This window comes from Labeo rohita, chromosome 8 (assembly GCF_022985175.1).
Source record: "Labeo rohita strain BAU-BD-2019 chromosome 8, IGBB_LRoh.1.0, whole genome shotgun sequence".
NCBI lineage: Eukaryota > Metazoa > Chordata > Actinopteri > Cypriniformes > Cyprinidae > Labeo > Labeo rohita.
The window spans coordinates 12,853,522-12,878,247 of NC_066876.1; the positions used below are offsets into that span (position 1 = coordinate 12,853,522).

A 24,726-nucleotide genomic window follows, 5' to 3' on the forward strand; every position below is an offset into this window, starting at 1 on the left:
AGCATAAGAGAAAAAAAAAAAAATTCAAAATATTACTGATGCCAAACTTTTGAATGGCAATTATATAGTATTTTATAATAATAATAATAATAATTATAATAATAATTCTTTCTGACTTAATGAACAAATCTATATTGTCTTACAGGGATTGTAGTGTAGCAGCTGTTCATGGCTGAGTTTGGCCATGTCTCTGGGAGAGAGCTGGTACGGTGACATCACTGGCCGGCCTAGACCTACAGCCCGCATGTCATCAGCCCCGGGAATCTTTTTACCATCCGCAAGAGGAGAGAACGCCCGAGATTTATCTGCACACATGGACAAAATCATCAAATCAAGATGACTGTCAAACAGATTATTACTGGATAGCATTCTATGTCACTCTTTTTTGGCAAAGGTGAAAATGTCAAAGCTCAAATCATTACAACCCCTGCATCAAAAGCGGCAATCTCCAGTGTGAAAACACACAGATAGCACACTCTGTAAGCTGGAATCGGCGAGCGTAGCGGCATGCAAACACATCTGCGAATCATTCACACTCCCAGAAATCAACACGCTTGATTAGAGTCTGCTCCAATAGTGAGTATGCATGTAGTGTGGAAACCTACGTAATCCATGTAGCAGAGCCTGAAGCCATCTCTCGTTCCCCTCCAGCTCTGCAGGGACAGACACACTGCAGCTCATCACATGGCCATGACCCGAGACTCTCTTACTCCCCAAATACTCGAAAGGAGTAGTTTTGTGACACAACTTAGTGCCGAGTGCCCAAATTGAATAACACCATAATAATCTTTGTTTAATGTAGTGAAATGTCCCTGTCAAGGACTCCTTCTGCAATAATTGACATGTAATAAAACTGAGATATGATAATCTCCCCCTTCCCAGATATTTAAAAAAAAAAAAAAAAAAAAAAAAAATACACAGAAAAATAAAGATACAGTAAAGAATATAGAGAAAACAAGAGTTTAAGTAAGTGATTATTTAAGTCAGTCTAAAGTTATTGCAAAAACAAACTCCTGACTGTACATTATCCCTTTTATTATTCTAATCTCTGAATCAATAAATGACATGAACATAAAGAACATGAAATATTAATTTGGGTTGAAACTGTTTTACTTTGAAAAAGGAAAGAGGCCTCAGAGTGGTACTAGAGATACAAACTGACACCGCCATGCAGGAAACCTACTGCCAGGGGCAAAAAGTCAATTATACAATTCAGTTGTCATTATATAAAACAAAACATATTTGCTGGTAGAATTCTCAAGTTTGCCAAAGAGCAATGTAATAGGTATGAAACAGACAAAATAAGAATCATGGTATCACTTTGTCTCAGCTCCAATATGGTCACAAATCTATTGTGCTCCCTAATATTATGTGTTCAGAAGATAAACACTAGCAAGGTTATTTGAACATTTAAAAAAAAACACCTTATTTTTGCTGTATTTTGGTTTTAGTATTTTATCAGCTTAAAGGGTTACTCCACCCCAAAATGAAAATTGTGTCATTAATCACTTTCCCCCCCATGTCGTTTCAAACCTGTAAAAGCTTTGTTCATCTTCGGAACATAATTTAAGATATTTTGGATGAAAACCGGGAGGTTTGTGACTGTCCCACTGACTGCCAGGTAAATACTACTGTCAAGGCCCAAAAAAGTATGAAAGACATTGTCAAAATAGTCCATCTGCCATCAGTGGTTCAATCTGAATTTTATGAAGCGACGAGAATACTTTTTGTACTTTTTGGACTATTTTGACTATGTCTTTCATACTTTTCTGGGGTAAGTGATTAATGACAAAATTTTCATTTTGGGGTGGAGTAACCCTTTAAGATCGTACTTTTTCTGTGTTTGGGTGGGTCACATTAGCAAAACTAAATTTTACAGGCAAAAAAAGATTTTTTTATTGTCGATATTGTGTAGCGATGCATAAACCACATCTCACACTTTCAAATCAAGCAGCTTTCTGTTCTGCGTGACCAACTTGAATCCTCTGCAAGTCTGTGTGAGAAAATCTTTCACCCTAATGTGAAATTCATGATCCTGTGGATTCCTATTGAAATTATATTGACTATGAAATAAATAAATGCACCTTTTGTGACGCACCTGCAAAACCTGCCAACACTTTGTTGAACATCAGGCTGAATACAATGCCCTTATTTACTATATTTACAACCAACACTCTCCACAGTGCTCAAAAAGGCAACAACCCTACTGTTCACCCCACATGAGCACAGACACACACATCAGAACTTGGTGTAGTAGACATAACTGAGGAAAACGACGGTGGTTGAAAAAGCTGGGGAGGAAAACGAACTGAAGGAAGAGATGAAAGGATAATAAACAGAGGGATACAGAACAGAAAGCAGCTTACCTTCTCTGTCTCTGTCAGAGACACCAGGGCTGCGAGTCCTGACCCGTGGGCTGCTGGATTCTCCGCCCCCTGTGTTATGCTGAGATTTGGTTGGCTGTTGTTGTTGCTGTTTGGCCTCTTGGGAAGATTCATGTGCCATGGTAATCTGCTGCTGGTACAGTGCAAGAGCGTGGGGCATAACTTGCTGCTTCCCCAGCAAACCGGGTCGGTTATCACGTCCTGCTACCGACACCTCTGGCATCTACAAGCACAGACACAAAATGCTCATTAAACAGCATTATACATTTAGACATTTACATATTGCTAATGTAATTCAAAGTGCCATATCATGAACATCCAAATCAAAATTAAAGAGGACTTATCTGATGTTCAAAACCACCTTTACATAACTTTAAGCACATTAAGATGAATGCTAGGGGTGTGCAATATTAAATTATTAATACTAAAAAAAAAAAAAAAAAAGACAAATGTATCTTAATATTTTCTAGGATTTCATCGACAATTACACTTCAGACAATACTTTGCTTAGTGATTTTGGCTGATACCTTGGCTGGGACATGGACAGCTGACTCCCAAAGATTTTCATACCATTATACTATATAGCACTGACAGCAATAATGGGGAGACACTGATTTTCAGCTTTTTTTTTTTTACTTTATAAGAGCAATATTTTTCAACATTATTAGACATATGCATTATCTACGTAGCTAAAAGCACTTGGCAGCAAGTCACTGTCTTAATGAGTGACCCATTGAGTCATTCATTTAACATATTCAGGGATCTAGACTCATTCTTCCCACTGGTCGCACTGCTGTGACCAATTTTCTCAGCTGGAAACATTTTCTCAGTTGGTCGCACCACCACAATTTGGTCGCACTTTTTTTTTTGCTACAAAAAAAAAAAAAAAAAAAAAAAAAAAAAAAAATCAATGCATGCTGTCGAATAGTTTTTCCAGTATCACAGTTAAGATTCAACCCGTCCTTTTTCCATCAGCATTATTTGTGACTTGAATTTTGTGAATTTTGCTTTCTCTTTAACAATCTGTGTTTTACAAGAAAATATAACTTGTGCTTACATCTATATATCTTTCATTTTTTAAAACTAAAACTTTGAAAGATGGAAGCACAACATCAATAAATCAGTAAGCTACAATAACAAAGTAGCATATATAACGTTAACAGAAACAAATAAGACGAGGCATAGCATTCAGCACATGCTGTATTATATATCGACAAATAAATGTGTAAGCAAAAAGTGTAGCAAACACTATGGAATCAAATTAACACAAAAAAAATTAAAAGCAAGCCCCCATGGCATAACATGAGGTAAACAGCAAATATAACAGGGATTTCCGAATGAAAACAAAAAGCAAAATAATTCTAAACTGGCTGAAAACCAAGAACCAAGAAAAAACAACATTTTAACTTTTTACAGCAGTCTTTTACTTTATTTTTACATTACGCTTGAAAACCAAATCCTCTGTCCGCCATAGTTTACTCATTATTAGCATAATTTTTGCTGTGCGCACCTTTGTGCTTGTGCTGACATTATAGTATAAACCAGGCTATACCACCAAAGCACTCATACTGAAACCCATAGAAAAAAAAAAAAAAAAAAAAAACGTCTTCATTGAGTAACGAAAGATTGTTGCATACTGCCATTTTCATTGGTGAAACACAGGAAAAACAGGAAAATTTTCAATACTGAAGTGCCCCTATTACGACATTTCGAATATTTCCTCTCATGCAGTGTGTAATGTAGCTGTATGTGAATGCAAACAATCTGCAAAGTTGCAAAGTGCATGATAAAAAAAAAAAAAAAGTTATTGTTTTCTAGAAGAAAGAATCAACTCAGAACAACGTAAATGAATCGTTAGTAATTCGAATCCCACTTCCGTGAAGGCCACACGGCATGGAGTAACACATTTGCATAATGCACTCCCAAACCCACCCACAAACACGTCACTGTACTGACAACTGCTTCTCTAATCTCGGGGAGTTCACCACGGGATTCACAAAATGCTTGCTCTTGAGAGATGGCTCAGTACCTAATTTATTTGGACCAGCTGGCTCCACTGAATCTCAAAACATAAGTATGATTAATAGATGTTTATATTTCTATTGAGCATTGAAAATACAGAACAATGGCAATGAGCGTATTGTTTCCCGACACGCACTGTATGCAGTAGACCAACCACAACAGACTGGGTCATCTGACCAATCAGAGCAAAGTAGGCTTACAGAAAGGAGGGGCTTAGAGAGACTGAATCTGTGAACTGCCTTGAATGAATCGTTTGAGAATCGTTTGAAACTTAGGTGATATTAAATGCATATTTTGAGAAACCATTGTGTGACCTTGGATGCACTCAAAATACAGAACTACGACAATGAGCATGAAGTTTCTGACACGCACTGTACACAGTAGACCAATTACAACATACTAGGTCATCGGACCAATCAGAGCAGAGGAGGCTCACGGAAAGGAGGGGTTAGAGAGACTGAATCTTCGAACTGCTATGAATGAATCGGTTAAGAATCGTTTGAAACTTAGGTGATATTAAATGCATATTTTGAGAAAACTAAAGCATTGTTTGACCTTTTATGCATGTACACTTATTGTAGGAAACTCCAAAAACGATTAGGAACCTTAAAAATGGCATAACAGGGACTCTTATTTTTGATGTTTATTGATTGGTATAAAATCAGATATGATAATAGGGAAAAACAACCATCTGGCTTGTGTGACATTGCTTAACTACATATTTTAACTGCATTATAATAGATTACAACACAGACATGATTTTGCCCTTTTTTTTTTTTTTAAACAAAGTGAGTAACATACTTGATAACGTCATCTCACACATCATTAAAACAACAAATACTGTGTTATCTTAAAAAATACATATTGCACACCCCTAATCACCACCCACGTCCACATCATTGTCTTTAAACGGAGTGGTGTTCACAGAAGGCTAATCAGTCATTACAGAGATCATTTACATGCAGTCTTATATGAACAGTAACAAAAACACCCTGGAAGAGTCACGTAAAACAATTACGCAAGGAAGAGAAGGAATATGCGAGCTCCTCTTAAAAAAGCGCATATCAGTTTCCACACCTCTCCTCTTGCCAGAGCTCCGACGTTCTGGCTGTTAACTCATCATGAGTGGCTGAATAGCTAAGAGCAGAGGTGGAAAACTAGCATCTCATGGGAATAAAAACAGCCTTTGTAACTATGGCAACATGGAGGGAAGATGCTAATCTGTGTAATCTGGCCAGATATGCCAGTTGTTAACACGAAAACCGCATGAAATTCAAGCCACAAGTGACTGGAAAAAAAAAGACGAATGTTGGTACGGGTAGGTACTTACTATGGGAGGTATAGCGGCTGCTCTCTGCTTGAGCTGTTTGAGGTCCAGCGGTTTCTGAACTGGAGAAGAGATCACTCCATCATGGGCGAAACTCAACAAACTCGGCCTAGCAGACGTCATTGTGTTGAGAGTGAGAAGAGTGGAGAAGAGTTATTGCTTAATATGGTCAGAGCCTCATTCTCTCTTATTTACTGTCTTTGTAAACAGCCCATTAATGCCACAAAACCACAAACACACACTCTTAATCATCATCGCACCACACATAAACAAATATAGACTTTCCACATGCAGTCTTATGGAAATGTAAAATGCAAAATACACAAAAGACAGCCAGACAGACACACACACTTCTCGCTCTGTTATGTTTGGCAAGCTCTGAGGCTAATGTTTCCCCTGGCTCGGCCAACATATACAGTGTTTGCTGTCATGGAAAAAATAGAGTCCTACAGGACAAATCAACAATCCCAGCCTCCTTAACCACAAAACACATCAGACCCCACCCAAGCAACCAATCAACTAACGCTCTCACACACACACATGCACACTCACCTGTTCTTGTCGGAGCTTTCAGTCTCCTCCACCTCGTCGGCACTGCATGTGGCGCTGGAGTCGCTGTCTTGAGCTCCGCTCTTTCCTCCGTGCTCTTTCTTCTTGACCTCTTTCTTGCAGTCCTCCACCTCCAGGGCAGGAGGTTTCTTATCTTCTCCTGCTGCCTCCTTACCACACTCCATTGGTTCGGTCTTTACCTCCTGCTTTACTCCTGCCGGCTCGCCTTCTCCTCTCTCCACTTTTGGCTTTTCATCCGGCCCAGTCTCCATAGCTGCCATGTCCTTGTCCGAGGAGGATGAGGAGGAAGTGGCGTTGGGTGCAGTTTTGGGCCGTGCCGAGCCCTCTTCTTTGACCTTGCTGTCATCTGAGGAGCGTGGGGAAGGGAGGCTCTCGGTGTCTGAGCTGTTATTGGCTCCACCTGAAAAAAAGAGGTGATGGGAAACGTCGTAAGAGGGCAGGACTTGAATGCCAGCTGATCTGTTAAGTGCAGACTGATTGGTAATGCATTTTTTATGGGCACTTCATTCTTCAGTTTGGGGCCTTCTGAACATTTATTTATTTTATCCATGCTAAAACATTTCTTCCATGTCCCAGAATGAAGATTTAATTATGGGCAAGATACTTTTAATTTTGGTAAAACACACTACCGTTCAAAATCTGCGGTGTGTAAGGCCAAATTTATTTGAGTAAAAACATAGTACGAGCAGTAAATCAGTGTTTGGGGTAATGCATCACAAGTAACGCGAGTCATGTAATCAGATTACGTTTTTCAAGTAACTATTAAAGTAACTTAAAGGTTTTTTTTTTTTTGAACTTGTATTCTTATACTTTCAAATTTACTAGAAAATACGCAAGTTACTTTTCTCAAATAAGTAGCGCCAGTTTTTTTTTTTTTCCAGCTTATTGATTGAAAGCTCTCCTGTCCCCATGTTGAGAAAAATCGAAAGATGTTACTTTGGTTCTACAATAAATGTGAACATGCATTGATTCATCTCACTTACAAAAAAACAACATTCAAGTATTCCTCAAAATGGATAAAAACAGTGAAATGCAACTCAGAATATGACGCAAACCTCCAATAACTAAATATGTTAAATAATACAAATATCCTTTATGCATTTAATCCCATTTTATTAACCAGTGTATCTGCTGCTGATCTTCAGTGGTCAAATGCAATCAAACTAATAAGCAAAAATTACTCAAGATAAACTGACATTTGTCTTTCTTTTTTTTTCTTTTTTTTATTGCTGAAGAGTGTTGAACTTCCTTCTTCTGTGGTCTACTGTACAGATATGAATGTACTTTTCCTTAAGCCTGAGGCTTTTGGTGTGAAAGGGCTTTTAGATTTGCCAAAAATAGAATAAAAAAAGAAGCATGCCCTGCCCAGATTTAAAAAGTAACACAAAAGTAATGTAATGCCAAAAAGTAACTTTATTAGTTACTTTTTTAGGGAGTAAGTCCATACTGCTTTTAAAAGTAACTTTTCCCAACACTGGCAGTAATATTGTAAAATGAACAATTTAAAAACAACAACAACAAACTTTTCTATCTTAATATATTTTCAAATGCAATTTATTCCAGTGATGGCCAATCAGAATTTTCAGCATCATTATTCCAGTCTTCAGTGTCACATGATTCTTCAGAAGTCATTCTAATATGCTGATTTGGCTCTCGTGAAATGTTGCTTATTATTATCAATGTTGAAATGTGTACTGATTATGATTTTTCTGGAAACTGTGACTTTTAATTCTTAATTCTTAATTCTTAATGTAATGCAACTTTGCAGAATAAAATGTGACCCTGCTTTATATGGTCATATTTATTTTAATAAATTCATAATGGAGCTTTCCATTGATGTATGGTTTGTTAGGACAATATTTGGCTGAGATATTACAAATCTGGAATCTGAGGGAGCAAAAAAAAAAAAAAAAAAGTGAGAAAATTGTCTTTAAATTTGTCCAAATGAAGTTCTTAGCAATGTATATTACCGATCAAAAAATACGTTTTGATATATTTATGATAGGAAATGTACAAATCCTGATCTTTACTTAATATCCTAATGATTTTTGGAAAAAAACAATAATAATAATTTTGACCCATTGGCTATTGCTAAAAAAAAATACACCCACGCTACTTAAGATGGGTTTTGTTGTCCAGGGTCACAAATATACAAATATAAATAAAAAACCTGTAGACCGTGTGGAATATTGATAATATGTGTGATGACATTTCCCACTTTTTTTTTTTGAAGAAACAGCTGGATAAACCTTTAACACAAGTTAGCTAGCTGTCAATAACTTAAGGAAAACAACTGGTTTTGAAATAAAACTTTCTGACCGCAATATTGCCTGCTACTGACCTAATAAATCTGTATAAACTGTAAAGTGGAAGTTAAAATTCCAAAATAGTGAAATTCTGACAAATGTAACATTTCAACACTCTCAACACAAAAAAAGGACAAAAAAAAATCCATTAAACAGACACAAAAAGCAAAAGCTATTAGGGCACATCCTTTAAAATTGACCGTCAGCTTTTAAAAACATTTTAAACCACTGTCATTTCAAAACCATCCTGGGGCACAGAAAAGCTCTTCAATGAAGAATCACTCTTATCTAAATCTAACATGTCCTTTGTCAAATCAAAAAGTAAACATAACTAGTAAATACACAGCAGGAGATTATGATAAGCCTCATTTTCCCACTGGCATAACAAACCCTAGCCGTTGAGTGTGCTCTCCCAGCTGGATGTAATTACACAATAACCATAACATAATAAGCACTTCCCTCACTGGCTTTCTTTCACAAGCTTTGACCTGATAAATGTGGCTTTATGAAAGCTTACGAAAGCCATTTATCGGCAAACCACACCTGATTGCCAAACACACACAGCACAAAGCGTTTGTTTCATAGCTGCCTGGCGGATGTGTGGAAGTAGCGCTCCAAAACTACGTCGACAAGCTTTGACACCCAGATGGTCTAGTCGCTCCGCTATGACAAAACCACTTCACAAAACGCAGCTCTCCTGGAAAAGCGCTTCGTGCTTGCGCAGAGAGTGTCGCCTCTTTATCAGAACTAGACAAAAGTAGGTCAGGGTTGTATCACAAGTGAGGTCATAGGTGACTCTAGGCCACGTGTTCCCGATATTCTGAGAAAGGCACTCTGCTGTTTGATTCGAGCTGCTGTGGGATTTCCTGGCAACCACAAAACCTCAGAGGTGTTTGGTTTCAGTGAGAATTGTTTCATAGCTACGGCTGATAACGTAATTACCAAACTGCACATTTGTTTCTCAGATCTGAACTCGGAGTTTCAATACTTCCATTAAACAAAGCCGATGAGTAATGCGCAACAAATGACTGTGTTTGAACGGACATTAATCTTTGTGTTAGAAGTTACCGCACAATGAATTGGCTGCATGAGTGAGTGTGTGTGTGTGTCTGTACCCTCTCCGTCCTCCTGAGCCTCCTCCTCGTTGCCGCTGACTCCCGATCCCTCCATCTCCTCTTCCTCTGCAGCAGATGGAGCGCTGGCCTCCTCGTTCTGAAGAGCTTTACCTTTACGCCTGGCTTTACGCTCTTTCTCCTACAACAAACACAAGCAACGACATGAAACCAATACTACCGACAGTTGTACATAATTAATCCCGCACGCTCTAAGAACTGACCGATTTTATTTTATGCTGTTGCAGAATCTCATCCAGTTTCTGTCTCTTCTTGTAGTTAAAGTAGAAGTTCTTGCACTGGGAGACTGTTTTGGAGCCCACCATCTTGGCGATAGCGGACCAATTTCTGCCATACTGGAGCAGACCTATGAAAGTAGCAGAAGGAACATTCTCACTTTACTGACGTAAAAACAGGAACAGAGCTATGAGTGATAGAGTAACTATCGTCACAGTCAATGCACGAGAGACCGTGTCATCGTCTGCATGATGCAACGAAAATGTCCCTTGGTTTTAAACTGTGTTAAAGAAATGCACCTTTGGTTCAACAAAAAACAGCAACCCAAAACTTTTTAACGGTAGTGTACGTGTAGGTCTCGTTTTTTTCCCCTACCTGGTGTCCCACTAAGTCACATGCACTCAAAATAGGCCAGCACCAAGGCTGTTACAGTTTATATAAGATTTATATTACACACCGCCTAACACACAATATCTTTTAACACTAACACACAAAATCCCTGTGTGCTGGGTAACGGAAGCCTGAAGCGTTCCCATTTGCCCAGCCTCGCGCCGTCATTAAGAAAAAGCTCAATAAAAGGTCAAAGATCATATGCTGCCGCTTGCCGTCTGAAGGAGGAAAGTGGGGCAACAGCCTGACATGAACTGTTCTCAATCATTTAACACCGAGCTAACGCTCAGCAGACATCAGCCAAGTCGCTGTGTGCTGGTTAGCTTCACATTAGGAACCTATCTTGTCCAGTCTAAATAGCTGCTTTGATTTATATCGCTAGTGACCACAATAAAGCACTGCTGCCCTCCACATCAAAGCTACAAGACAGGGTCGGAGAGAATGAGATGGAGAGATAAAATGAAGAGTGTAAGTGCATGGAGCTCAATAAAAAATGTCCTTAGTGACATACAAACAAGCAAAGCAAGAAATCATTTGAAGTCTGATTTGTATGCTTATCCTCACCATCTCTGATCCTTGTTTCTGGCTGTGTTTATTCTTCAAACTTCCAGTTGTTTGTCAGAAACGCACGCACATCCTAGTCTATGTAACATGGCAAACACACACAGACACTGCAGCGCAAAGGCTGCTAAATAAAAGCCTGCTTAGCAATCTATACATACACAGTTACCCAGAAGTACTTCTATATAGGTCAGAAGTCAAGGAAACCATTCTTGCCCAATCCGGCAAATGGCAAAGCAGCAGTTAAATCCAGCGAGGGGCCGAACACTCTCCTAAACTTCCTGAAATGCAGGTTTCATCCATCTTCAATTTCAAAACACTGCATTTTGTCCAGTACCTCCAAATTTGAGAGACAATGCCGTCCAATCAGCTTTGGCAAATCAGGAGTATGTACCAATGCAACGTCCAATTGAAACCCTCAGCATTGGCCCACTGTGCATCGTCCAATCAGGGAGTTGCATAAAGAAAATATGCGGCCCATCGGTCCACTCTTCCTCTCTTCTCTATCGCTCCATCAGTCTTTTCAGTCTTTGCTCACATGATTTCCATGGAAATGCGCAGCAGAGGCTCTTGGAGCTCCAGGACAGCATGAGGAAGAGCAAGAAAGTAGAAGAGAGAAAAAGGGAGTGGTGTTTGGGAGGGAAATGAGCTCCCCATTCCTCCTCTGATAGTTGTGCTGTCGTTTCTCTGACTCTCTCTAAACAGAGCAGCCCTTCTCTTTTTCTTCTCCTCCTCTCTCTCTCTCTCCCTCTCTCTCTATTTATCAAACTCACGCGCTTTCTCTCGCCAGCCCTCTCTCTCTTTCTGTCTCAAGGCCACAGTTTTTTTCCACTCCTCTTCACTGGCTGCCGCTTGGCTGGACTTTAACAGCAAAGTGAAGCTGAGATGCAGTGACTCCACCTCCCTAATGCCCGTCCTCCCTCCCTCCCTCCCTCCACAACCTCATCTGATCTCTTCTATCATTCTCTCTCTTCTGCGCTCTCTAATGCATATTATCCGTGCCAAAACACATCTACGCTCAAACACACAAAAACAAACAGACAATGAGAGCAAGAGATTGTGGCAGAAATAAAGAGAGAGTTTTGAGAGGTTTGATGTTGATATCATGAGAAAGCAGAGGGAAAGCAATTCCTCCTAACTGACCTGCTTTTCTTCTTCAATGTGACCTCTACACACAGTCCTTAACAACAGTGTGAGAGAGGGAGAAACGGGGAGGTTTGCCAAATCCTCTAATTCGTGCCAACCCACAATTCAGCCACTTCCTTTCTCTCTGCACTCCAACAACTGAATCTAACTACTCACTCTTTGCTACACAAAGAAAGAAACTGAAAGACAGGAAGAAAGAGAGAAAAAAAGACAGATAGACAGAAAAATGAAAACAAACAGAAGGATAGAGACAGAAATAAAAGAAGAAATGATGACAGATAAAAACAGATAAAAAGGGAAATCTAGAAGAAGCCAAGAGACAGAAAGTGAGACAGAATGACAGACTGAAAGAAAGACAGAAAGACAATTAAAGCTGCAAGCAGCGTTGAAAGGGCCCTCGCACCCGGGGTCATCACCACCCGGTGGTTTTCGGAAAACAGCGAACAGTGAGCAATATGCATTTAAAGTGGTAAATATAGGAGGAATGTGTCAAAGTAATTTATTCGGACATTGTACGAGTTCTAACTTCCTTTTACATGGTGAAACATCAAATTTTGCCAGGCCACCACGGACACACCCTTTAACGAAAACTCAAGATCTTCGCACATTAACATTGCAAAGGCCTTTAGAGTAGACTGACCAAATATAATGCTGATGTCAATAAATCTCTATAAGGAGTTCGCTACAGCGTAAAACATGTCACTTCCTGTTACCAGCAGGTGGCGTTATGACTATAACTGAATATAGGAATGTGTTCAGGACAGGACTCTTATCAAACAAGTGAAGTTTGGGGCAGATCGTACATTGTTTTGTCAGTCCACCACAAACACGCCCTTCAATGGAAACTCAAGATCTTCACAATTTAACATCACACAGGGCTTTAGATTACACTGACCAAATTTGGTGACGATCTGTTTAAATTTCTAGGAGGAGTTTGTTTAAATAGAACACCAGAAAATGGCAAAACTTGCTGAGAAAATTAAAAATAACAGACTTCCTCTTGGGTTTCGAACTTCGTACAGGAGGGACTTTTTCGTAGAAATTGGTGTGTTACATGTGTCTACTGAATTTCGTACATGCATGTGAAATGTAGCTCGAGGGGCACTTTATAGGTGGCACTATCGAGCCATTTTGCCACACCCACATCTGAAACCCATATCAGGTGTAAATTTTTACCACTTTTAGTGTGTGTGCAGTGTTTCATGAGTTTTGTTTAGGCCCTCAAAAATGCGATTCATTTTGGAGAAGAAGAAGAAACTGAGCAATTCCAACAGGGTCGTCGCACCATGGAATAAACAGGAATAAAGACAGACAGAGAAAGTGAGAGAGACAAACAGAAAAACAAAACGAGAGACAAAGGAAAAAAGGAGCGAGAGACAAAGACAACACCACAAAAACAGTTGGAGAAAGAAAGGCTGCTTACACACTGCAGCTACTCTGGATGTCACTTGTCTTCAGAGATCTGAATTCTGTTCTGTTCACACTTACTTCAGTTGTTCACAGAAGTGACAAAGTTGATCCAAACTTGCTTGTGTTTATTTAAAACCGGAGTGGGTGGGTGTGTGTTTGTATGTTTTCATGAGCGGTGTTTACACACAAAACCATCAGTACAATGCCACACATTACTAAAGCTACACATTTACTAAATGGTCATATGCACACACGGTACACACATCACTCCGCAGCTCCTTCTTCTAAAGAATGAAATCTAAAAAGGACACGAGAGGACAAACAGTGTGCAGCCCTTTATTCTGCTATGAAGTGCCCCCACAGCCACATACACGCACACTTCCCCTCGTTTACTCAGAGACGTGAACACAAGCGAGGCCACCCTGCCTTTAAAAGGCTGTGCCAGCGTGCATTAGTCACAGAGCAGAGCTGCTCTCTCTCTGTGTAGGAATGCAGCGAGACAGCCAGGTGCCATTAACATATATTACTGTAGTCGCCCTCTCTCGCTTTAAAAATGATCACAGATAAACACATTAGCATAGGGAGCTGTAAGCGGCTTTAAAAAGGACAGACGAGGTAACTGGCTGGTGTTAAGAGGGTCACGGGCTGAGAGGTGGCAGTATATTTGGGGACAGAGCAAGAGTGAAGCGCACTGAGGTTAATAACAGCAGCTTGGGAAAGACTGCGGTTTAGGCTTGGCTTTGACAGTATGCTATTGGTAATGAGACACATTAAAACCATTTATAAAAAATGTATATATACACATATATATATATATTTTTTTTTACAGATTTTTTTTTTTAAACAGTTTGTTTTAGGGGGGCTGCACCTTTAAGACTTCTATATGCAAATTACCTTTTTAAGATTTTTTTTTAAGAAAACAGACATGAAACATAAACAGCCAGAGTTGTTTTTGCAAATTAATGCATGCATTAACACCAGACTTTCATTTCAAAAGAGCGCTTCACAAAATAAAATTGGAGATCTATGAAATCTAAAACATTACATAAACCCATACTTGCCGGCAAGGAGTGAAGAACAAGTTCTTGTAATTGTAAACAACTAACTTGATTTGGTTCAGGGGACTTTATCATTAATGAAATGTTATTAAGTTACAGATCCTGTAAACCAGAGCGTGGAGTAGGCGGCCTGATGGATCAGATATGATGTGCCGGTGCCAGAGAAACGGAGAGCTGTTAACAGAGCGACGTGGAAGCAGCTCATCTGAAGTAGGTCAACAGAGCGTCCGTTTAACACACTAACAGTCTACATTACAGACCAAACACTGACACGTACAGGAAAGATAATTAGACCTTTGCACTTTACTCAAACTTTCTGTCTGTTTTCATCAAATATAATCCCTCATGAAGTTTTCAAGGTCCATTAATGAAGCTCTTTAGTAAATGACAGATTTCTGAAAGCAGCTCGCCTGAACGTCCAGCTGTCATATAAAGACGCGGCGCCCACATTTAGACGCATTATTTTGTGTATCACTGAGTGCATGTGTGTGTGAAATGAGGCCAAGGGCACAGCGTGTGATCTAGTACTCGTGTAAATGTTTGTAGAGTTGCTAGGCTGAGTGTTACAGCTCTTATCAGGCAGAGTTACATCTAGTTAATCTAACACAGGGAAATCCTAACTGCCAACATCCTATCAAAACAAACAGAAAGACCATTATGAGCTTTTCTGAAAACATCGTCTTTCTAATATTCGGATCCAGGCAACCTAAATAACGCTTACTAATGCATTTTGTGAGGTTCTCTAAGTTAACTGTGTTTGCACAAATGGCTCCACACATGGGGAATATAGCAGCGTGGGTTCTGACCTTTCTTTGCTGTCTCCATCTCCTCTTCAGTCCAGCGAGAGCTTTCATTCATCTCCAGGTTTGCTAAAATGTACAGAAGAAGAATGTCACGTAACATGAGATAGTCTTTATAATGTAGTAATGTTTTCTGATTACTTTCTATCTACATGATTGAGAAGAGATCAAAATCTCCAAAACTGCTTCAATAAAATTGTGTAGAATGACACAAATCACAGAATCAAATCAGTGCAAGAGGTAGCTGGCACAAAATAAAGGTTGCAGATTCGTATCTTTCATACTTTCAATTACTTAAAACTAAACTAAACTCAAACCATAAACAGGCAAACTCAAGGAGAAGAGACTTCTGAAAATGGTTCAAGCTCTTGTGACATTAGTAAAGTGCAAGAGCTGCCACAGGCACTGTTTTGACCCTCATGCTGAAGTACAGGAGACGTTTTTAAATGAAGCACAATCGACGAAAGTTCAAGAACACTCTTAGCTAAGCTAGATGAGCTCTAAACATCATGAAAAAGTGCATTTCGGAAATTGAAATGCCTTCTCTTCGTAAACCCAGGGAACACTGTGACACTCAGGGGACAGATGGTTTCTACTCAAGCACTGAAGTATTTGTACAGCATTTCATTATTAGGATCATTCTCGTTCTGTTGATATTGCTGTTGAAATGTTCTCACATTTTGGGAAAACAGAAAAGTGAAGTGATAAAACTACAATTTGGACAATGTTGTACAATAAAAGGTTGTGCACTGTTAATTTGCAGAGCAAAACAAAGAACTCATTTGAGTACATGTGACCTCAGAGAGCCACTGAAAAAGTCAATGGTATGCAAGTATGTGCTAACCCAGCTCACTGCTTAGCGGCGAAGTGTTCTCTTCCTGCTCGTTGGTCATTGAGCGAGTGACCCGTCCTTTCCGGTGTCCGCGGCTGTTCGCGGTGCGCCGGCCTTTAGCGGTTACGGGAGGCTCTTTCTCCTCCCCGTCCTCACCAGAGGTGTCATCTCTGCAAAAACAGAAAAAAACAAAAAAAAAAAATCATAATCATATCATGCTCTTATCACAGCAAAATTACTCATACGTTAGCACTGTTTGCATTTTTTATTATCAAAATCAATATAAATCACATCAATACTGAAAGGCATTAATATTAGGCATGTTTATCTTAATTTGAGTATATTTTTTAATGGCGGGTTTCATGGGTTCAAAATCTTTTTTCATTTTTTTTTTTAATATGTGACTGTGGACCACTAAACCAGTCATAGGGGTCAATTTTTTTTAAATTGAGATTTATACATTATCTGAAAGTTGAATAAATAAGCTTTCCATTGATGTACGGTTTTTTAGGATAGTCCAGTATTTGGCCAAGATCTGGAATATGAGGGTGAAAAAAAAAAAAAAAAAAAGTTAAGAAAATCACCTTTAAAGTTGCATATTACTACTAAAAAAAAATAATTTTTGATATATTTATGGTAGGAAATTTACAACATATCTTCATGGAACATGATGTTTACTTAACATCCTAATGATTTTTGGCATAAAAGAAAAATCAATAATTCTGACCTATACAATTTATTTTTGGCTATTGCTACAAATATACCAGTGCTACTTAAGACTGGTTTTGTGGTCCAGGGTCACATATATACTATATATGTTTTGATGTCTGAAGTCACGCTAGACAGACAGATAGACAGGCAGACAGACTGACAAGGCAACGTGATAGACAGAACGACAGATTGATAGACAGACAGACAGAATGACAGATAGACAGAATGACAGATAGAACAACAGATAGAACTATAGAATGACAGAACAATAGATAGAATGATAGGACGATAGAGCGATAGATAGATAGATCCATAAATAGAAGGATAGATAAATAGAACAACAGATAGACAGACAGCCAAAGACAGATGGATAGAACGATAGATAGAACGATAGATAAACGATAGACAGAACAATACACAGACAGACAGAACAACAGAATTATAGAACGACAGACAGACAGACAGAGACAGATGGACAGAATGATACAATGATAGAAAAATAGAATGACAGATAGAACAATAGAACAATGAAACAACTGAATGACAGACAGACAGAACAATACATAGAACAACAGAACGATATAAAGATAGAACGATAGAACAATATATAGATAGAACGCTAGAACAATATATAGATAGAACGATAGATAGAACGATCAATCGATAGATCGATAGACAGACAGAACGACAGAACAATCGCGAAAACTATAGGATGACAGAACAATAGATAGCACAATAGAATGATAGAGCAATAAACAGAATGATAGATAGACAGAGAGACAGACAGATAGAACAACAGATAGACAGAACAATAGCTAGAACTATAGAATGATAGAACAATAGACAGAACGATAGATAGACAGAACGATAGAAAGAACAATAGATAGAACGATAAAACGACAGAACGATAGAACGATGACAGATAGAGTATCAGTAAATATTTCTAAAATTCCTATTAAAAAAAATAAATGTAAGATAACTTGCTGATAATACACATAGGCCCAAAAAAGCCATATATGAATATGAACACACTATGCAAATGCTGGCTCACTAGGTAGCGTGTTCCCCTTCAGCTGTACAACACAGTGTCAGGAAGTGGCTGTGGGATGAGCAGATCCTCATTTATCTTACCTGCACATTATCCATCTTGCAGATACAGTACTAAATATAGGGGCAGCAGCTGTGGCCGCAGGTTGTGAGAATCATAGGGGAAAAATCCAAGAAATGCACAGACTCAGCTTAACGCACTCATTAATGTATAGCTGGCATGCTGGGGCATATACTTAGGCCTGTGTATTCGGGCCAGTGCTAATGTGCTCTAATCACACCCTACAGTACTGCTGACTGCACAGGTTTAGTTTAGATTAATACACTGTTACCTGTACTTCCCTAGAGTATTATAATATAGTGTGCACCTGCCAGTGAACTAGTGTTAAGAAACTAACAGCTCACTAAATTAGGCTGAAATGGTACAGAACCTGCATCTGTACATAGCCAGAGAAATCCAGTAACTGGTCTTTTTTTTTTTTTGCCATTTATAATTTTAATATATTAATTCAATTTAAAATGTGTAAATAAACTAAAAAATAAAATATATTTATTAAAATGCACATATATATATATATATATATATATGTATATATATATTTTAACAAATATATTTTATTTTTATTTTACATACACATTTTTACAGTCAATATATTTAAATTTATTACTGTTTACTTTGTTGATTATTTGAAAAACGAATGTTAAATTAAATTAAATTAAAAAGTAAATTAAAGTAAAAATTAAAAAAAAAATGTGACACTGAAATTAAATCAATTAATGAATAAATAAATACATTAAAAAAAAAAAAAAAAGTCTAGTATTAGCTACTGAAACTTTTGGTGTCATGACCACAGTTCTACCCTAGACTCTATAACACGCAAACTGCTTAAAAGAGCTCTGAACTGGAGGACTTTAGCACCAGCGTTGTGTGGCAAGTCAGCAGAATGCTTTTTCCACCTGCCGGTTATATAACTGTGCCTTCGCTGTTTAAGCTGAATCACAGAGAAAAACAAGCAGTAAGGCCACAGGTTCAAAGGATTTGATGAGAGAAAATGCAATGAAGAAACAGCTGATGGATGGGTGTGAGATGAGAGGGAGAGAAGGCGAGTAAAAGAGAGAAAGATACTCACTTCATGCCGTCCTCCTTTTCATCTCCCTCTGTTTTGTCCTCCTCACGGTCTCCCTCCTTCTCTTTCTCCTTTTCGTCTTTCTCCTCCTGGTTGTTACGGTTCACCTGTTGCTGTGCCTGTTGGTTATTCTGCGGACGCAGACAATCAAAACAGCAAATTAAAACCCTCAAAAATCTCATTAAAATCATCTAAAAACATCACTTCCAAAAAGAAAAAAAAACAAACAACTCTCCCATCTACTGGAATAAATGGACATCCTGATTAAATTGTAAAAAATGCTCACTTATGATGACCAGGAAAAAAACTGTCTAGAACCAGGACAGTGTGCTATAAATCTTTTTAAAGGCAAAAAAAAAAAAAAAAAAAAAAAAAAGTAGTAAGTGGTGCTCCTATCACCCAGGTCTCACTTTTATGTATCTGGGTTTTCCTTCATATAAGAATTCCATTTTGAATTATGAGACTCCATAAGTCTATTCTATTTTTGTCAGGAAAGAGAAAGTACACTCTATAAAAATGCTGGGTTATTTTTTAAACCCAATTGCTGGGTTATGCCTGTTGGGTCATTATGTTGGGTTATTTTTTCCAGTGTTGGGTAGTTTTTGTGTAACCCAACCGTTGTGTTTGTGGCTGGGTCAGTCTCAGTGGCCGCTGAAACTCCTCCCCTCCCTCCGACAAAACAAACCAGTGTGGACCAATACCGATTTTTGCCAATTCTGATTTTCTTTTTAACAACTATAATTGACAGCATATACAAACAAAAATCTATACTTTTTTTCAATACAAAAAAAATAAATAAATAAAATTATTTTCATAATAAAAATGTATTAAACATCACTATTCCCCCAATCTGGACTAAGTTACAGATATTCTCTATGAATGCATTTACACTGCAAAACTTCAAATGCATAAATTATGATACTTTTAAAATATGAAACCAAACCACCAGTAGGTGGTGGCCAATGACTGAGTCATTTAGTCATTCATTCAATCGATTTGTTTAAAGAGCAGATTCATATTTTATGAATGGGTTCCTGAATCACTGACTTACTTAATTCATTCAAAAGTGTGGATTTGTTCAGTAATGAAACAGCTGTGGTGCTTGCAGAGACGCAGCAGTTCTGCTGTGGCTTCGATTGGAACTATTTTCGTCAGCAAAATTGAGCAAAAACAGTCAATATTGTGTCTAAAGTCACTTAATTTTAACTTCTTGCTTACTGAACTACTATTGCATAAAATCAGTGTCACATTGCATTCGCATTAATATTTGGGTTAAACATCTTGGTGGTGCAATGCTGCGTACCTAAATCATATATTATAATACTCTTTTCTACCGCACTATGCATCAATAATTTCTATGAGTACTGTTGGGCATATTTGTTTTGATTTCTGCAAGTCTCTCTCACCTCATCTCACATGACATAAATGCATTATCAGTTACCATAAGTGAGACATCAAAACGGAAAAGCTCGGAATCGGCAGACTGACCGGCCGGTCACCGGTTTGGGCCGATCGTGCAGAAAATCGACTAATTCCGGTCCCTGGCTGGTCAATCAGTGCATCTCTAAAATGTATGTTTGTAGACATTTTATTTAATCTGTGAAGGCTTTACTGTGCCATAAATTATTTTATTTTACGCAACACTACATACTGGAATAGTCAGTGAATAGGTTGTTTCGCATTATGGAAATGGCTTGCGTAACTGATTTTATTCATTGTAATACTGATTCCAATAATTTGGATGTTAACAAATGTTCTCAATATGTTCTGGCACCTTTCAGCTAAGAGTGAAACGCAAGGCGGTCTGAGGTTCGTAGTTTTCCCACCAAACAGCAGCCCATTACAGGCTTCAATTACAGTGACCCACCAGCACGAGAATCAGCATTATTTCAGTTAAAAAGGATAACATAGATTGGTTTAATACATTTGAATTAATGTTATTTTTAAATGTTATGCTTGTTAAACAAGTTGAATTGTATGCAATATTGAAAATTTACTGTAAATATACTGTCTTATATTTTTGTCCATGGGTGTTTTTATTTATTAATAAATGTTTACTTTTTGATTATTGCTGTTGCCTCAAGTAATTTTATGTCTGATTTTTAATTTTCAAAATTTTTGGTTCATTTTAAGCCAGCAATAGTAATTTTTAATATTTAAATTAATTAAAACAAACAACCCAACCAGCTGGGTTTGCACACATCTAACCCAGAGCTGGGTTGCCAAAATAACCCAAACTGGGTTGTTTCAACCCAGCATTTTTTAGAGTGTATGCTTCACTACAGCTACAACGAAAATGAAAAACGGATGGCAGAAGGATGAAGGGGGAGGGAACAGAGACAGAATCTGAGGGGACTGAGGACGGAGAGATCAATGAAGTGAAAAAAATGCAGGAATCTCTACATCTCCATGCTATTCTGCCTCAGAGCTTTTCAGTCTGACTGACGGCACCTCGCATAACCTTAAACACACACAGGTAGCTGACCAAATGTACAGTGGTGGCCAAAATTATCACAACACTAGTACTATACGAGCTAAAGGAAAAGCAAAAACTGCTTTAAACACAATAGATGGTCACACTGAATGTTGATTTAATTTAGTTAATAGAAGTTAACTGATAAAGAAAATCTATTTATCACATTATTTTTGACAGCATCCTCATTTTACAGCATTTTCACACCAGTGTCTAAAACTTTTAACAGTACTGTAGCTTTGCAGGTAGGCTTCTTGAAGCATCTTGGAGATGTTGTCACAGTTCTTATGAATTTAGTCAGTCTCAGTTTCTTCATGTCATTCCAGACAGACTGGATGATGATGAGATCAGATCTCTTTGTGGAGCACTGGCTGTTGTCAAACTCCTTGTGCAAACAAAAATTCACTGGATTATTACAATTAATGGCAAAATTAATGTTTGACACACTACAGCAAAACACAGAAATAACTGAATTAAAACCATTTTTTAGCTGGTGAAAATACTAGTGTTCTAATAATTTTGGCCGCCAAAGAACGTGGATGTCATAATTTCACCACATGATTATGTCAAATCTCTGTAACATTACAAATGTCTTTACTGCGACTGAGTGTCGCATTACAGTACAACTACATCCATACATTTAATCAAAATGAATCTTCCATGCTAACCATTTGATTTCAAAAGTTTTTTTTCTCTAAAAACAACATCATGTCAGCTGCCCACATCCCTCATCACACGCTGTTATTCATGCACAGTTAAACACACATATACAGATGCACTCATCCATACAGTAACTTGCTTTCTGTTTTTCTGTCTCCCTTTTGTTCATGCTTTCTTTCACCCATCATACTCATCCCACAGTATCCTTCGCTTTCTGTGTTTGTGGCACTGGCTGAGAGCGTTTTAATGCGAGCCCATTAAGATCAGGCGATATTTAATGACCTGAGCAGAACCGCTCCAGCAGCAGAAGACCAGTAAAACAAATGTGTTTGGGCTGTGGGCTCATTATTCTATCAGCTTTTATTGAGCCTGCTATTATTGCAGGCAACACACACACACACACAGAGCTCTCTTTCTAACAACTTCACCTCATGCTCTCCTGCTTTAAAGCAAAACACAAACATTTCATACATTCACCATGCAACAGTTCCATGACTCTCTCTCACACACCTACAGAAATTAATGAGTGTGCAAGACCAAGAGAGAATCACTGCGGACTCCAACAGGGCACAGAGCTAGATAATTACTTCATATGGTTCGAGCTCACTTTGAGGTGTGCGCCTGTGATACTCATTAGAATCATGCTGATTTATTTTTAATAACACACTCTCATTAAAAAAAACAAGTCGCCACTATAAACACTGTAATCATGAGGTACACGCTGCAAATGAGGGGACATATCAACCAGAAAATAAACAATGTTTGTATTATTTAATATAGCATAATGCCATAGTCAACATCCTTGAAGTTTTTAGTGCTTATGCTGTGTTCCATTAAACTCGGAAAGTCATAATTCCAACTTTGTACTTGGAAAGTGCAATGGGACACCATTTGATGCATGACTTTCAATTTCAACACTCGCGCAGAAGTGTACAATTGATTTTGCAGAGAGGCTGCTGACATCATGCAAAATGGCAGGACTTCAAGCAAATAACATATCAGTGTTTACAATGTATAAAAAAATATAATAAATTACACTCTCTGTTGATAATCACACAGCTCAAAAACTAATCCCAGCATTGGCGTTTTATTTCTTTACACATCATTTTCCAAGTAGGAATCTCTCACACTCTGAAACTTTGAATAGAACACAGCATTAAAGTGGTCATCGGATGCTAAGTTCACTTTTACATGTTGTTTGAACATTAATGTGTGTTGGCAGTGTATGTACAAATCTACCCTATAATGATAAAAATCCATGCAGTGGTTTTTAATTAATCTGTAAAAATAATATCCCCTTTTTCAGATCAAGCATTCTCAGATGCCTGTCGGTGTGGCGTCACACCGACAGAGGCCGCTCCCACCATAGTTGATTGACACGGGCGTCTTACCTCATATCTGCCTAAATCAGCTGTAATAGTCCGACCTCCATTGTTTTTGATGCCGGAGCAGGGACGCAAGTTAGACAAGAATATCTCTGATTGAGCGATTGAGGTGTTGTGTTGCCGGATGTAATAATGAACACAGCGGTCAATATTTACTCCTGACATCTGAGCCGCTGAAGATGCAGTGGATTACGTTTGTTCGTGAATGGAATGCGCCTCCCAATCTACAAATATCCATCTATGTTTGTGCAAATCATTCGTGATCCAGCTTCACTTACAGCAGAAATGAGTTGAAGGGTTTTTTATGAATCTTTGTGATCGCCTTTCCTAATAACGTCCTAGTTAGCAAGTTTAGCGGCTAAACGCGGCTAAAGTAAATAGGCTCATCACTCCACAGAGAGAAGAGAGGGGCGGGGCGAGCAGAGCTCATTAACATTTAAAGCAACCTCGAACAGAACAGGATGATCTTTGCAAAGCTGATTTTGGCAAGGTAAAAAGGGTGTTGTTTTACACTACCATTGAGAAATTTTAACCAAAGTATATTATACTTTTCATTAAGACCCTAAAGAATCATATCAACTTGCAGAAAATGGGCATCCAATGACCCCTTTAAAGTGTCAGAGCATGCTGGGAGATGTAGTCTCGTACTCACCTGGCTCCTGCCTCGGCGACGGTAGCTCCTGCGAACAATGTTCTTGTAGTTCTCATTCTTCTTAGTCAGGTAGTAAAACAGGACACACTCAGCCACCGTCTGTGGGCGGACACACACACGCACAGAGCACTTCAGACCTTACTCGTTCTTCTCATACACTCTGATCATATTCATGCACACTGCCTGCAGTGCAAACAATGAGATGAAGAGGATGGTATTAATAAAGACGCAGGTGTACCTTTCTCTCCAGAAAGGAGGCTATCAGGCCAAAGTTTTTTGGGTGCTGGATAAACCTGCAGTGAAGGAGAGGAAGAGCTGTTAGAGCAAACACAACCTTCAAATGTTGCATTTAACGGTTTAATTCTTTCGATGACATTTATGAAGATGATTTCTATAGAGTGACATGACACAGGGTTGATTCCTCCAGTAAGGTTCCTCATTGGCATAGCAAAAGGTCATGCTTAAAAACCAGACTAGACAAGATCTCTATCTCACTTCCTATTGATGCTAACCTCT

At 38.4% G+C, this 24,726-nt stretch overlaps 1 protein-coding gene across 8 annotated transcripts in view; it reads right to left on the reverse strand.

The window, feature by feature from the left end:
- ncor2 (nuclear receptor corepressor 2) overlaps nt 1-24,726 on the reverse strand; it is a 112,374-nt gene that overhangs the window by 23,183 nt on the left and 64,465 nt on the right. For 5 of the 8 annotated variants that reach the window (XM_051118020.1, XM_051118022.1, XM_051118018.1 and 2 more), the window contains exons 13-24: nt 24,449-24,503; nt 24,211-24,309; nt 19,044-19,171; nt 16,168-16,325; nt 15,330-15,392; nt 9,946-10,088; nt 9,725-9,863; nt 6,286-6,703; nt 5,737-5,842; nt 2,367-2,607; nt 606-653; nt 144-305 (exon numbers count right to left, since the gene is read on the reverse strand). In XM_051118020.1, coding sequence (XP_050973977.1) covers nt 144-305; nt 606-653; nt 2,367-2,607; nt 5,737-5,842; nt 6,286-6,703; nt 9,725-9,863; nt 9,946-10,088; nt 15,330-15,392; nt 16,168-16,325; nt 19,044-19,171; nt 24,211-24,309; nt 24,449-24,503 — 1,760 coding nt within the window. The remainder of the gene's footprint in view (nt 1-143; nt 306-605; nt 654-2,366; nt 2,608-5,736; nt 5,843-6,285; nt 6,704-9,724; nt 9,864-9,945; nt 10,089-15,329; nt 15,393-16,167; nt 16,326-19,043; nt 19,172-24,210; nt 24,310-24,448; nt 24,504-24,726) is intronic. The other 3 variants (XM_051118026.1, XM_051118023.1, XM_051118021.1) reach the window with 2 other exon arrangements.